General features: G+C 37.6%; 1 protein-coding gene across 12 annotated transcripts in view; it reads right to left on the bottom strand.

Annotated features, from left to right (window-relative positions):
- NCOR2 (nuclear receptor corepressor 2) overlaps window positions 1-14,604 on the bottom strand; it is a 224,705-nt gene that overhangs the window by 34,144 nt on the left and 175,957 nt on the right. For 10 of the 12 annotated variants that reach the window (XM_072415778.1, XM_072415779.1, XM_072415775.1 and 7 more), the window contains 7 exons: window positions 11,795-11,939; window positions 10,297-10,777; window positions 7,459-7,579; window positions 4,651-4,858; window positions 2,540-2,689; window positions 1,923-2,062; window positions 1,139-1,253 (listed from right to left, as the gene is read on the bottom strand). In XM_072415778.1, coding sequence (XP_072271879.1) covers window positions 1,139-1,253; window positions 1,923-2,062; window positions 2,540-2,689; window positions 4,651-4,858; window positions 7,459-7,579; window positions 10,297-10,777; window positions 11,795-11,939 — 1,360 coding nt within the window. The remainder of the gene's footprint in view (window positions 1-1,138; window positions 1,254-1,922; window positions 2,063-2,539; window positions 2,690-4,650; window positions 4,859-7,458; window positions 7,580-10,296; window positions 10,778-11,794; window positions 11,940-14,604) is intronic. The other 2 variants (XM_072415771.1, XM_072415773.1) reach the window with 2 other exon arrangements.

Raw genomic sequence — 14,604 nt, 5'->3', positions numbered from 1 at the left:
TCTGACTGCTCCTTTCAAGTTGCTTTCAAATGCCAATTCCTCCTCTCCTAGTCTCCTTTCTGTTGGGGTTCCCCCAAAGATCAGACCTTGGACCAGTTCTATTCTCACTATACATCTTCTCACTCGGTAGTCTCATATCCTACTTTGGTTTACAGTACCTTCTGAAGGCAGATGACTATCAAATCTATCCGTCTATTTGTCTCCCCCAGTCCTGGATAAGGTTTCATAGAAGGCTGACAAGTTTCTAAAACTCAACCTGGATAAAAGATCTCCCCCCCTTAAACTCTCCCCTTTTCATCTTCCTGTTAATAACAGTTATTTGACCTTCTCCCCAGGGACGTAGTGCAAAGAAGCACAGCACACATGGAGTTTTTGGCTGGAGGGTTGCTTGACTGCACATATATGCACCTACACCTGAGATGGCAGATCATAGTGAAAATAGAGGACTGTCATCTCATGTCTCAGAGAGGAGTAAAAAAAAAAATGTAATTCCGTATATAGGGTCCAGAATATTTATATTTTTTAATTTTAGTATAAAAAAAACTCCTCCCCCTCCCCCCTGTACTGTAAAGGTACTGATAACTTTTAGAAAAATATGTGATGTTTTGTAAAACCATCAAGCTGCCATTTTCAGAGCACTGAGACAAACAGAATATGAGGAAAAGAGAGCTTCATGGCTCAATGACCTTTCTGAGGAATTATGCTCTTTGTACTGAGCCAAAGTTATACTTGATCACACTCATTTAAAGTTGAAACATCACAGTCTGTGTGTGTGTTAAAGGGAACAAGACGTGTCATAAATAATGAGAAGGAGTTTGCAGACACACTGTCATCACAAGTGAACTTTGGTTTATAAAAGAGAACTGGAGTTCACCAGGGTTTAGTCATGCACAGAAGAAGGTCGGTGACCCAGTCTGTTTGGCAATGTTGTGTTTATATTGGACTGTGATTTTTTTTTTCCTTCTTGTAACTGGCAGAAAGCCATTCATGGAACATTTATTAACATCCTTGTTTAAAAATGAGGAACTGAACTTGCAAACAGGAAAATGGACAACAATTATCTGGCTATAACACACATAAGACAATCATTCTAAGTGTGAACACTGAACATGAACAGGGCAGAACAGCTTGAACTTACGCTCCTCACCCAGTTTTTTAGGGTCCATATTCATTGGTAAACCCATCGTGATGGACCCCACAGGGACCTTTGCATGCTCAGAGCTGTATGGAGTATGAAGTGGGATGGGAACACCCTGAAAATAAAATCATTTATGACCATAAATATTACATAAAAACATTTAAACCAATTTATATTAGATGACACAAAATTGAAATAACAAATAAACTGAAAAACCGTAATTACTTGCAACTTTTGGTTTTCATATTTCTTTCTAGAAACTTACCTGTAAATTAAATACCTAAACCGGAGAACACAAATGTATTATATTGCTGGTTGCCAGTCCTTAAATGTGATTGCTGCATTATTTTAGGAAGTACAGAAAAATACCTGTTCATTGTGCCAGTAATGTAGTCACTTTCTATGAACTGCACTAAACAAAATAGGAGCTTTTACTTGTCAAAAAATCCTTTACCTAGACTCCAACAAGAAACACAGAAAGTTCAGGTGATATTGTTCCCTAAATGAATGCACACTGACAAAAAAAAAAAAAACAAATAAAACAAAAAAACTGTAGGCCAGCCCAGCAACACCCATCACTACTAGTGGTGTGGTCTAGCTTTTTAGAAATGCATTACAGAGAGCATCCTAAACACACAATGATACGATCTGTGTCTCTCAATGGATTACTAACAAAAGGATTTTGCTGGGGAGCACAAAATTCTTATTTTCTTTTTCTGAATTTACCACAGCAAACATGTTGCTATGTAACTACTTTAGTTGTTTTTTTTTTCCATTTGCATACCTGAGATATAGAGCCCATGGGTCTTTCAATAGCAGCTGGGTGTTTGCTGGATGAGATGAGGGGAGGTGGGTTTGATATGCTGTTGATGCGTGGTGCTAATGTCCGTGAACTGTCATGAAGGTTTAGTGGCACTGACTGACCTGTGTTTTGAAAAGAAAGAAAAAATCTGTAGTATTATGCCTGAAAGGAAAAAATAACCACAATGCATGTTTAAGTGAAATCACTAGACACTTATCACAGAAATCATTACAGGTAATTTGTATCTATTTAAGGAAACTTACCTATTACACATCATACTGTTTGCAGATAACAAGTATCCATCTAATAAGTGTAGTCTAATAAAACACTAAATTCACAACATGCATTGAAATTGGACATGTTGCACAGGCATAGTCTACTATTGTTACTGTCATTGCCAATCCCCAGCTAAATCCAGTGGATTGCCACGTCCTGTGCAAACATGACGTGTCAAAAAAAAAAGGCTCAAGAACAGCAGTACTGAGATGCAAAAGCGTTAAAACAAAATTTAAATAAAGAGAAAAAAATACAATTGGATATAATACACAGTGCTGAATGTGACCTACTTAGGGATAGAAACTAACACATTGCTTTCTTACCTTGGGGATTATATGGAGATACAGCTTCTGGCTGTGGAAGGGACTTCAATACCTCTCTGGCAGGCACTGGGTATAGTGCATTAGGGGGCCAAGTTGTTTGCTCTGCACTTGACCTTTGAACCTCAGCTTGTAAAGCCAAGTATGCTTTATCTGAAATTGGATACAACCAAATTAACAGATCTTGTGGGTATATACAGTTAGGTCCATAATTATTTGGACAGACACAACTTTTTTTCTAATTTTAGTTCTGTACATTACCACAATTAAGTTTAAATGAAAAAAAAAAAAAAAAGGCTTTAGTTTCTCGCATTTTGATGGCATTCCTTTTGTTCAACCCACTACTGAATTAAAGATGAAAGTCTGCAGTTCAACTGAATCTGAGTTGTTTTATTTAAAATAATTGTGGTAATGTACTGAACCAAAATTAGAAAAAAGTTGTCTCTGTCCAAATATTTATGAACCTAACTGTAATGTACATCACTCTTCCAAAATTAGGTGAATTCATGAATTTTTGTATACACCATTTATGGCCTTAAAACAATAAGATTTTAGCCTGAGTAATGAAACGGCAAAAAGGTAAAACACAAGTTACATACAGTAAATGTATGTGTAGGACTTTAAAAGTCAAGGTTTTTAGGATTTAGGAATTACATGCAGTGTCGTGTAGAAAAAGGTCACAGCTCAGGCTGTGCCATATGGCCTCATGAAACAGGCTGATCAAAATCATAATTCATGGAAGGTAACATGAGTCTTGAACCAATGGTTTATATTATCTAAATACATTCCAGGTGCATAAACTCAAAATGTGCTGTGAAATAAAAAATAGCCTGAGTTGGAAAACCTACTCCCTGTCAGCAGCTGCTGGGTGGGACTCTGGAGAAGCAGAGATCTCTTTGCAGAGATCTGCCGTACCCCCCATTGAGTCAAAGCCAATGTTCTTCAATTAGCAGGGAACAGCTTTGGGAAGCTTTAGAAGGCAATTAAAAATGTGCCACTTAAGGCAATGCATTAAAACATGGTAAACGCAAATGTATTACCACAAGGCACCAGTGTGAAAAAAGGTGCTCCTTTTTTTTTTTTTTAAACTGCACTAAAGGAAGTATATATATTTTTTTTAACAAATCCTATGTCAGCACGCTGAAATTATAAATACTGAATAAAGCTGCCAAAGATTTGCTTATGGCCACCATTTTAAAAAGTGATATGATATACCTTTTCGTATTTTATAACATCAAAGTATAACAGCAGAACCTTGATGACTCCACAGATCTAGCAGAGGCTTATGGCAAATATGCAAGGCTCATATTTATACACTTTTCTCTGTGAGCTGCTACTCCTGCTGATTGCTGTAAATATTTAAATGGTAAAAATGTGCCAGGAGGAAGAGCAAAGTAATCAGTGGAATTTGGCCTCATTTAATCTGCACTTGGCTCACAGTTTAGCTATACAATTATTACCCCAATAATCACACCTCCTAGAGTGTGCCTGAGCACAAAAACAGCTGCATGAACAGTTTAGCAGATAAAACAGCACAGCTCCTAGAATTCTGTCCGATCACATTGGCGAAAAAATAAATAAATAAATATGAACTTATTGTCTCAATCCCTTCATATAGTTCAGCAGGCCCAGGCTGCCCACACATACCATGTGGTACAGTGAATTGCAGATTGAGTGGCCTGCTATATGTGGCCTGCTATATATGCTATACCTTGCTATACCTTTTTTCTCCCACTTGCTAGATTTTTTTCTCCCACATAATTGCAGTAACATGAATTTGCAAACACCTTAAAGTTACTTTACAGGGCCAAACTTGCACAAGTAATATTTGAATCAGTGAGGCTTGCAAACAATAGACTCCCTGCTGCTGCAGTCATTCTGTAACTTTCTGGGTTCTATTCCCTGTAACATTCAGCCTTATTGTGGATACTAAATAAAAACAAGGCTGAATGTGGGTTATGGAAAGTGGAACCCACAATGGGATAGAATGGATTGTTATAAGGAATAAGTCAATTTTCTATAAAGCTCTGTTCGCAAGCAGACAAGCCACAACACTACATACCTGTAAAAATCTAGTAGGTTATCAATTGCCAGCTGGTTTGTGACCTACTTACCTTCTTTATCTGTAGCTTTCCCTTTTGGGCTACTGATTGTCTCCTGCTCTTTGTCAGGGGGTAGATGAGATGGAGGTTGTTTAGCTGGCGTTTGTCCATCTAGGGCAGACTCATGAGCCTTGGTGATCTGCTCTTGGTAAAGGGCCAAAGCATGATGAGGTTTCACAGGAGCATTCTGAGGAACTGTGTCAGAGATTCCTTCAGAAATCTGAAAAATAATAAAAGGGAATCCCAATCTGAAAATTAGTTTGTTTTTTTTTAAATTAAAAATAAATCACCATTTTTACCCATTTAAGTCTTTAGCCCCTTATGTCTTACATTATGTTGAATGACAATACATATTTCAGAATAAGGAATAGAAAAATCTCCTACACGATCATGAAAGCAAAGCTTAGTTAAGACCTGCTCTGACATAAAGCCGCATACATACATGCAATTCTTGTCGTTGGAAAGGATCTTTCACGATCCTTTCCAACGATAAGAACCGCAAGATGCATGAACGAGTGCTGTACATACAGCACCGTTCTGCTCTATGGAGAGGGGAGGGGGGGAGGGACGGAGCGGCACCCTGCTGCGCGCTCTTCCCCTTCCCTTGCATTAGAATCGCTCATCCTTCATCGTCCCTGAATCCGCCAGGACGGATTTACGGACGATGAACGACCTGGGCTGTACACACGCCAGATTCTCGCCTGATATCTAGGCCGATGATCGGGCGAGAAAAATTTGACGTGTGTACGTAGCTTAGGGAGGGCATGAATGTTTACTCAAATTTAAACAGTTTATTTTGTTACACAGGGCTGTGGAATAGGTGCCAGAGTTGATATAGTTTTACCAACTCTGACTCAATGGACACAATAATTGCTTCCAACTTGGTCCCATTTCCGTATGTGACTGTAGGACCCAGAGGGAACATGAGCAATATTATCAGAATGTACAATTTAGGAATTATACATTATACGTTTGTGAAATATGCTTTGTACATAAGAAATAGTGGGAGGGGGTAATAGGTGCGGTTTACACTTGTGCTAATTAAACTAGCAACCAGAGTTGTCTTTCTAAATGGTAATAACAATTTGAGGTTTAATTTTGGTTAACATGTCAATGCATATTAAAATAACGGACTAAAAATAAAATAAATTTTTAGAAACACATTTAATTTTTTTTTTCACTTTTAGTCACCTACAGATTATCATTGTGACGAAAACTAAAAACAAACTCCAAAAACTTGAGATTAGACCTCTCTTACACCTCAACAAAATCTGTTTTATAACAAACTGTAAATATTCCAAACTATATATAATACAGAATTCTGATATATATTAAAATTAATAAAATCCCAAGAGTCCTTCCTGCGGCATTTACACAGGAAGGGGGGGAATCATTGGGTGGACAATAAAAGGAAAAGACATGTTGTTTGGCTGCTTGAAAAATGTGAGTACCATGAATGATAACCAAAATCTGACAAGCAGAACAACTCTTGCACGAGAGGCCTTGTTGTGTGTCATCTGATTGCGCTGACATGCACATCAATATAAGGAGACACACTTATATACACACACACAGGAAACATCTGTAATATCTTTATATGGCTCAAACTAAACGAAGCTTAAACCTGACAGCCTTCTACACGCTAAAGCTTTGTCCACATGAGTGTGACTTTATTCATTATAGAGATAAAAGAAAAATATTATTTTATAGTTTATTCATTTCATTTTGCTGTTACTAATTTATGTTTTTCTGCATTTTTAGGCATCTTGAGGGCTTATCCTAAAAGACAACTGGACCAGAAATGTGCTGCAATAAGGTATCAGGGTCTGTAACAACACTCCCTAATTGAATGTGTAAAAAATATGTATATATACTCTGGGTTACACAATTTCATTCTTGCCTGGATAATGTGTTTGTGGGTGTTCCTGGCAGAATCATGTCTATTATCATGTGCCCATCTGAATCAAATTGTGCTTTAAAATTGCTGTGTCTAAGATGTTAATAAGGGCCACTGTCACAATGAAAGAGATAGAAGCTAATCATGGCCAAATGGCTTACAAAGTACTGCTTTATTATAGAAATCTGTCTTAGCAGGGGCAGAAGGTAAATGACTTCTAGTATGGGGAATCGCATATAGTAATCCAGGAAGAAAAATCATGACCAATGGTCTAACCTGTCCTAGTGTAAACAAAACAAAATACATTTTTTGTACTTTATTGAAACCAGATATAGAAATCTATGTTTTTGCATTGACAAACATGGCTCCATTTTTTTCATGGAAACTTTAGCGAATAACTTTTAGGAGCTGCATTGAGCAGTTTCTTGATTCACATTTCACCATAAATAAAATAAGGGGACTACACCAATCAGGGTTTTTTCACAAGGAATGTCATCCTAAAGCTAGCAAAGCCTGTTTTTCTCAAAGGATGGATGCAAATTTTCAATTAACACTTTTATAAGCTGAAGAAAAATGGTGGGACATTTTTTTACAACATACACCTAGGCAGGCCACACAATGTATATTTCACACTTTAGGCTTACAAGTCTTTTATTAAGTAAGCCATCCTTTCAAAATTGTAAGACAACAATTTTGTAAAAGAGGGTAAAAGATGAGCTCCAAAAATCATGGAAGTGCTTTCTCTCTGAAATAACGCAGGACAAAACCACTTTGATATGTTATTCTGTTTCTTATTTTAAATCTACATTGAACAAGCCCTTTAAAAGGTTCGCAGTTACTTACAAACCTCTATATTTGCTAACAGTACTAGGAATAGTAAACAAAGACATGTGACCCCCCTCCGCCTTCTCACAGACACTTACTATGGATGGAATGGCAGCCGCTCTCTGCTTTAGTTGTTTCAGGTCCAATGGTTTCTGAGGCGAGGAGTTCACACGCATGTCATTGCCCGTGTTTAACAAACTGGGCCGGGGAGACAGCAGCCTGTGTACACATAACACAAAGGTCAGTCATTTAATTCACACGCAGGTTAACCTCTTACTTATTAAGGAGGTAAACGTTTCTGCACCATAATCCCTTGGCAAATAAAACAGGACAGCAGATCATAGCATATGAAGGTGTGCTTATCAATCAATGCTAAAACTAGGTAAATATGAAAATTGAAAATGTTTTTAATTGATCCATATTGTGAGGTTTTCAGTCTGTAAACAAATGTTCTCTACTTCACTTCGAAAGTCTGCTATATCACCTGATGTCACAGCACAGATAAGGATAACTGTAAAACTAAAAAAAAAAGATGGAACAATGACCCTTTGGGGTCTATTTATAAAGTAGTGAATCTAACATTCACTAAAACTTTCCTTGGTGGAAAATCAATTAATGCCATTGAAGCAAATAGATTAGGAAGATTCTCCACCCGAGAATGTTTTAGTGAATGTCAGATTCACTGGTTTTTATGCTACACGAGTGGCATAAAGTAGCAGCCAATCCTAAAATGTTGTGTGAAGCAAAAAATGTTGTGTGATGGCTAAAAAAAAAAAAAATCAATCACAAAGTTTGTTTTCTATAAAAGCTGCAAGTGCAGTAAGCTCCTAACTTCCTATTTAGGCTGATATCGCTGCCTTTGCTGCAATAAAATTCCAGGCAGTTTTGGGAGTTCCCCTAACAACAATGACAATGATAAGTATTTTGTATTTCTTTTTTACTACACACTTAAAGGAAAAATTTTAGTATATACTCGAATATAAACCAAAGTACCAACTTTTACCTAAAACAGGAAAACTACACTAACTACATGTGTGAGTCTAGCTCTAGGTGACGACTTGAGGAGGTGTGGGGGGAGGGGGAGGGGGGGGCACATTCACTTGCTTAACTTTTGCACAACTGACAGCTCCTCAACCCCCAATTCTGTGGCTGTTTGGCAAAAACTGACCTCCTCAGGCCACACTGATGACCAGCATGGCTTCCTGCTGACACTTCGTTAAAGCACCAAGGGAGGAGTGAGGGAGGCATTTGTGTGGTGGAATAGTTCTGGACATCTTCAGTGGCTGCGTGGTTAAATTGTGTGATGCCAGTGACATCACAAAACACATCTGGCATGGTGACCTGTGTGCCATATCATGTCACAGTGACAGGCTGTTAAAGTGAAAAGTGAAATTCAAGCAGAAGCGATTCATTTGGATTGCCTGCCAGTCAATCAGAAAGTGAGCAATTTCAATAAAAGCAAGCTAAGCTTTTCTATTAGATGGAATCACTGCTCCCCAGCATTTCATTACTGCCTTAACAGCTTGTGACTGCTAGTGGATATGCTAGCAAGGTGGTAACCCGAGGGTGCTCCTTCTGCTGTCAAATTCTGACAATAGATGGCAGCATATAACTAGTGCTGGCGATACCTGCCACCGTCTGTGGTAGCTCTTTTATGCGGTAGGTTTGGTTCTTGGTTTAAATATTTTACCAGATGAACTGCAAAAAGTGCCCTTGCAGCTCTAAAATTTACTGACCATCCACAAGCAATTCATTCTTTGGTTTGCTTATGTCCATTATAAAAGTCAGTTTAACTTTCTCCTTCTGTCTCTTCTCTGTTACTCTCTGACATTTTTTGGGAATTAAAAAAATAATACTGCTGTTGCTGAATATATTTCTAAGAACCAATAACTAGGGATGCCCAGGTAATAATTAATTTGAAATAAATGTACTTGAACATATAAAGAAACCACTCAGGATGTATGAACATCTGTTTATTCTTTATAGTTTACCTTCCCTGGTTCCTCTTTTCATATCTCAGTAAAATATACAAAATGTCTATCTCAATAAACGATAAAATGCTTGAATACCGAAAACATTTTATACATTTTCCAAGCAAAATTCAATTTATTTTAGCTTAGCAAATGACATCTCACTAAGATAGCTACTGGAAATCTACATGCTGTAATTCCTTCCTTATACTAAAAGTGAGTACACCTTCTGTTTTTTTTAGTGGAAGGATTGCCCTTTCCTTTTGGCCCACTTCAGAAAATCCTTACTGGTTATAACAAGAGAAAGGGGCTGCTACTTGAACCACTACATCATGGAGAGGGATAAAATTATTTTCTGCCTAATAAAAAAAAGTCTTCGTATACAAGGACAGACCATCATTCCTTGCATACGATGTAACGCCTCCATAGTAACCTGAATATTTTTTAAGCTTTTAAGATCCGGAAATCATTTTTTATGATCAAAAACCAGCAAACACTTAATATACGACTGTCTACAAATATAGATCCTTCAAACAAAGGTGAATTGTACAGAACATAAGGCAGCAGTCATTACTGGGAAAAAGTCTTTCCAGTAGACACTTTACTGAAGAGCCCTTTTTGAGGAAGCAACTCACTTGAGGCATACAGACATTTCAGGTGAAATGTTGTTCTCATGAGGTCAGCTAATTGGGCTGCTTCATAGAAAACAAAAAGTGCTGCATATCTAAAGAAAGGCTACAACAAACAGGTGCACCTCTGCTATCAAAATAGCAAATAGAATAGAATAGCTGGATTTTGTATTCTGTAAACAGGTGGCCTGACAGTGCCTGACGTTTGGATGAATAAGTATGGATCTGAATGTATGCTCCATACTTATTAACATTGTTAACATTATTACAAGTCACATAGTGGTAAGAATATTTTCAGTGCTGCACAGCTCTTGAATTTTTATCTGTTCTCTTATACCTGTTCTTGTCAGAAGAATCCTGTTCTTCAGCTTCATCTGCACTGCAGGTAGCACTGGAGTCACTATCTGCATTTGTCTTCCCACCATCTTTGCTGTGCTTCTTTTCCACTTTTTGTTGTGTCTCTGTTGCTTCTTTTGGTGGGTCTGCTGGATTTTCAGCCAGGTTATCTTTGCAGTCCTCCATTTCCTCCTGTTTGATTTCACTTTTTTCTAGTTCCTCACAGACTTTTCCCTCAAACTCCTCCTCTTTTTTAACTGTACTGGCCTTACTGGACCCCGGTTCTTCTTCAGGCTCCTCCCCATTACTAGTCCTTTCAGCAAGTTCCTGAGATTGTGGATAAGTAGAATTACCAGAATTTACTGGCTCCTCCCCTTCTACCACAGGCTCCACTGTTGGCTTGGCCACATTGTCTTTGCTCTCTTTGGCTTCTTGTCTTGGCGAAGGAACGCTCTCTGTGTCTGAACTGTTATTTACTGCTGCTGATTTATTAAGAGCAAACATGAAGACGCATTTCAGTAATCTTCTAGTTATAGACAAATATATTAATATAATTATATATACAATAACATCAATACTTTTATTAACCTCTCAATACACATAAATAAATCCCATACCTAAACCCTATAGACCTGCTCTCATGAAAATCAGATACCCTTGGTGTACTTAAACATAAGGATCTTTGGGTGGTGAGCACTAAGGGAAAAAAAAAAAAAAAAAAAAACAACAAAACCCCTTTTCATGTAGTGAAAGAGGAAGCTACTTAAGAGGGGTAGGCAGATGAGGTTCCAAACCCATTGTTCATCATCTGTTTATCTGAATACCTAAATGTTGAAGGGCGGAGGCACTGGCTCTAGGTAAATACATAGGATAATGAATGAAATAGTAAGAAATAAACAGTGTCAAAATGTAGGAACAGCATAATACAAGCACCTTGGCAGCCCCAAACAAATAAATGCTCTTTTCATAGGGCATAAAGCAAATACATCTTTACTATCATCTTCAAGGGGTGCCAAATTTTGGTGTAGTTGATATAATTGATCATGTGTCTGCTGTGTTACAGTTTGGTGTCCATTTGTAACAGAAAGCAGATCCACTAGCGTGTTTGTGTGTGTGAGTGTGTGTGTTGAACTAGCGTGTGTGTGAGAGTGAGTGTGTGTGTGTGTGTGTGTGTGTAACTTTCTTAGGTTAGCCAGTTCTGTGGTACGGCCTTAGGACTGACATATAAATGAGCTCTTAGAAAATGTTAGGTCTAAAAATACTGTTTACTATAAGGTGTTCACAGAAGGGGTTTTCCTTAACAAAAAACAAAACCTTTAACCCACCACCACTGAAAAAACAGGTGATTGGAGGTGCTTAACATTTAGAAACATCCCCTTTATAAGCCCATTATTTTTCCAAGCAACACATTGTATGATTTGCTATTTATGAAAAGTATTTCAAGATAAGTATACCCTAAATTTACCTAAATACTGTGGTTAATAAGCTGCGAAACTTACCATCCCCTTCTTCTGCCATTTCCTCCTCATTGCCACTCATACCGGATGCCTCCATTTCTTCATCTTCTACAGCTGGGGTATATGGAACCTCCTCTTCCATTTGTGCAGCTTTTTTCTTCTTGCGTCTGTTGTTACGCTCCTTCTCCTGGAACAAGCATATGCATTTTAAAGCATGCAAACAGCTGACAAGCTGATAACCACAGAACAGGACTATCTGCAGAAGATTACTTTTAGTAAGTTATTTTACTATAGCTGGAAAGCAAAACAGCAAAAAAAAAAAAAGCTACATCGGTGAGTGGCCAACACCACACCTACAGTCCATAGACCATTATGAACTTAAATGCTAAAACTTAACAGATCATAAAAATTGTTGTAAAGTTTTAGTTAGCAAACATCATAAAAACCTTTACTTTCTGAGAATTTTGTTTCTCAGATCAAGTCAAAGCACAAATAAACCATTTTCTGGCTGGATGCAGTCACAACTCTAGGTATTAAGAAAAACAAAAATACCATAAAAGTTGCTGGTGCTTACATGACATTGGTGTGGTACCCAAAAAATGCTCAGCTTAGGGCAAAACTGTTCTGAATAGACCCCAAAAAGGGTCACATCATGTCAATTAAGGACCATAGCTGCTTGGTTTCAGCAAAAGATTATACCAGTAACAACAATACCTGCATCATTATATTTTAGATTGGGTTTAGCTTCTTGGAAGAGTGCTGCAACCTCACAACTACTGAAAATAGGCCTAATGCTGCCTTAGAAATAACAAAAAGTGAAGGATACTGGCCATACTATAAAATGATCATTTAATCCAACAAAGAGTTGGTATATTTCAAATATATCTTGGAAATTAATCTGAAAATTGACATTTAATATACGTTATTTTTGAAGGATTTCTACCTAAATGTAAACTCCTATTGTAATACACAGAAAAGTATGTTCTTTCACTCCTAAAATCCCAATTTTTGGGATTAGCACATTTGATGTAAAACCGCCTTGTGGCCAAAGCTGCTAAACTAAGTTTTCGCCTGAACCTAAGAAATAGGTATCAGACCGTACCTTCAACTCCATTTGGCTTCTGGCATGTAATGTGAGCAGGCACTACTCCTTTACACATTTACATGGAGAGAAAAGGCTGCCCTACACAGGCACAAAGTTTCAGTAAGTTAGCATTTCTACAGAACTCTGAAGGGTCCACGGTTCTTATTACTGCATATCTAAAAATGCAATGACATTGTTTGTCAACTAACAAGTTATCATGTTAATAGTCCTGTTAGTACTTTAAGATTCTGGAACCCTTTGTATAAATGAAAAGAAGGAGCCATAATGCAATGGTTCAGACTTTGCATACACTTTAGGCTGATAAATAAAATATGTACCTTACTAAATTTCTGAGCAAACCTACCCAGACTTTTGCCCCGATAGGTTTACATATCGAAAGCCCTAACTGTATACTAGTATTAGTGCTGAGCAACCTGACAAACTGGAATAAATTGCTTGAATAAGGATTGCTGCAAACCTGTTCCATTTATATACATGGTACACTGCAGTCAGATTGGCCTTAAAAGCATTTAAAATGCTTCCATTTGGGGCCTGGAAAACAGCATAAAGATGCACAGCATAAATCTTTTCAATGTTCCAAGCTAATGAATATCCTGAGTTTTCTACTTATCAGAAAACCACTTTTCATTCTTTTATTTATTTATAAGGAAACACAAAAGAGTTGGAAATATACACTGAACCTGAATTTTAATTGCTATCTTGTTGCTTGAAGAGAGACTAGAAAACAAACAGTCTTGGAGAACAGCCATATGTCTATGAAGTATAATAGTTACTATGGCAAAGATCTCCTTCACCTCCAGTATCTCTCTTCAATGAGAAACTGTTTTTTCAAAATGACATTCTAAATTATGAGATACAGTTTAACCTGTCCATTGCCAGAGGTATTCAAAAATTTTAAAAGGTCAATTGGTAAATTAGGCGTACCTTCAGCAGGGCCGCTAACAGAAATTTCTTATCACCATATTAGGTAAACTTCCTGGATTCCCCCCCCCCCCTTCGTCTAAAAGTTTCAGCACTGCAAAAGTCAAGAGTGCCAGGTGTAAATGAAGTCCTTCACTTGCACCTGGTTTCTGTGCTGGCTAGCCTAGACCCAACCCTTTCACCTAGATAACTTAGGTAACACAGACAATCCACTTGATCTTGGATAGAAAACAAGGGAGCCAGGTCCAGGAGAAGTAACTGAGTACCCGTTCCCCCCCAGTGACAATCTTCAGTGCAGACTTCAGTAATAAATGCTAGACCTCAATGCAGACCCCAGCAACAAACCCCTATTGCAGACCTCAAGCATGATCAATTATCCTCACAAAATATGCAAAAACATTAAGAATTTCAATTCAAATGTGCATAAACCAATTATGGTTTGCGACGAAGATATCATAGAAATTACCTCAATTAATATGAATGTATTTGAACAAAAAATTTACGTGAATTAAGATAAAGCCTGGTAATGTTTACTGACATCCCCACAACCTGTGAAACCAGTCCTAAAAATTCTGAGGCTGTTTGACTAGATGCCATAAACGGCTGTTTAGCCAAGAGCTTGGGGGAAGCTGAATACAAAAGTAATTCCCCTTCCGTTACACTGACAAACGTAAAAGTTTTGGTCCACTTCTGGTCATAATGACAATCTAAAGGGCAACTAAAGTTTTGGGGAAAAAAGCACAGTGCTTTAACGTGTGTATATACATATATACACATATATCTAGAAACAACTATCAAGGGGGATAAACTTGTCCCATCTCAACTT

Source organism: Pyxicephalus adspersus, chromosome 6, assembly GCF_032062135.1.
Source record: "Pyxicephalus adspersus chromosome 6, UCB_Pads_2.0, whole genome shotgun sequence".
NCBI lineage: Eukaryota > Metazoa > Chordata > Amphibia > Anura > Pyxicephalidae > Pyxicephalus > Pyxicephalus adspersus.
The sequence above is the reverse complement of the archived record's forward strand: the minus strand, read 5'-3'. Positions and strand labels throughout refer to the sequence as shown.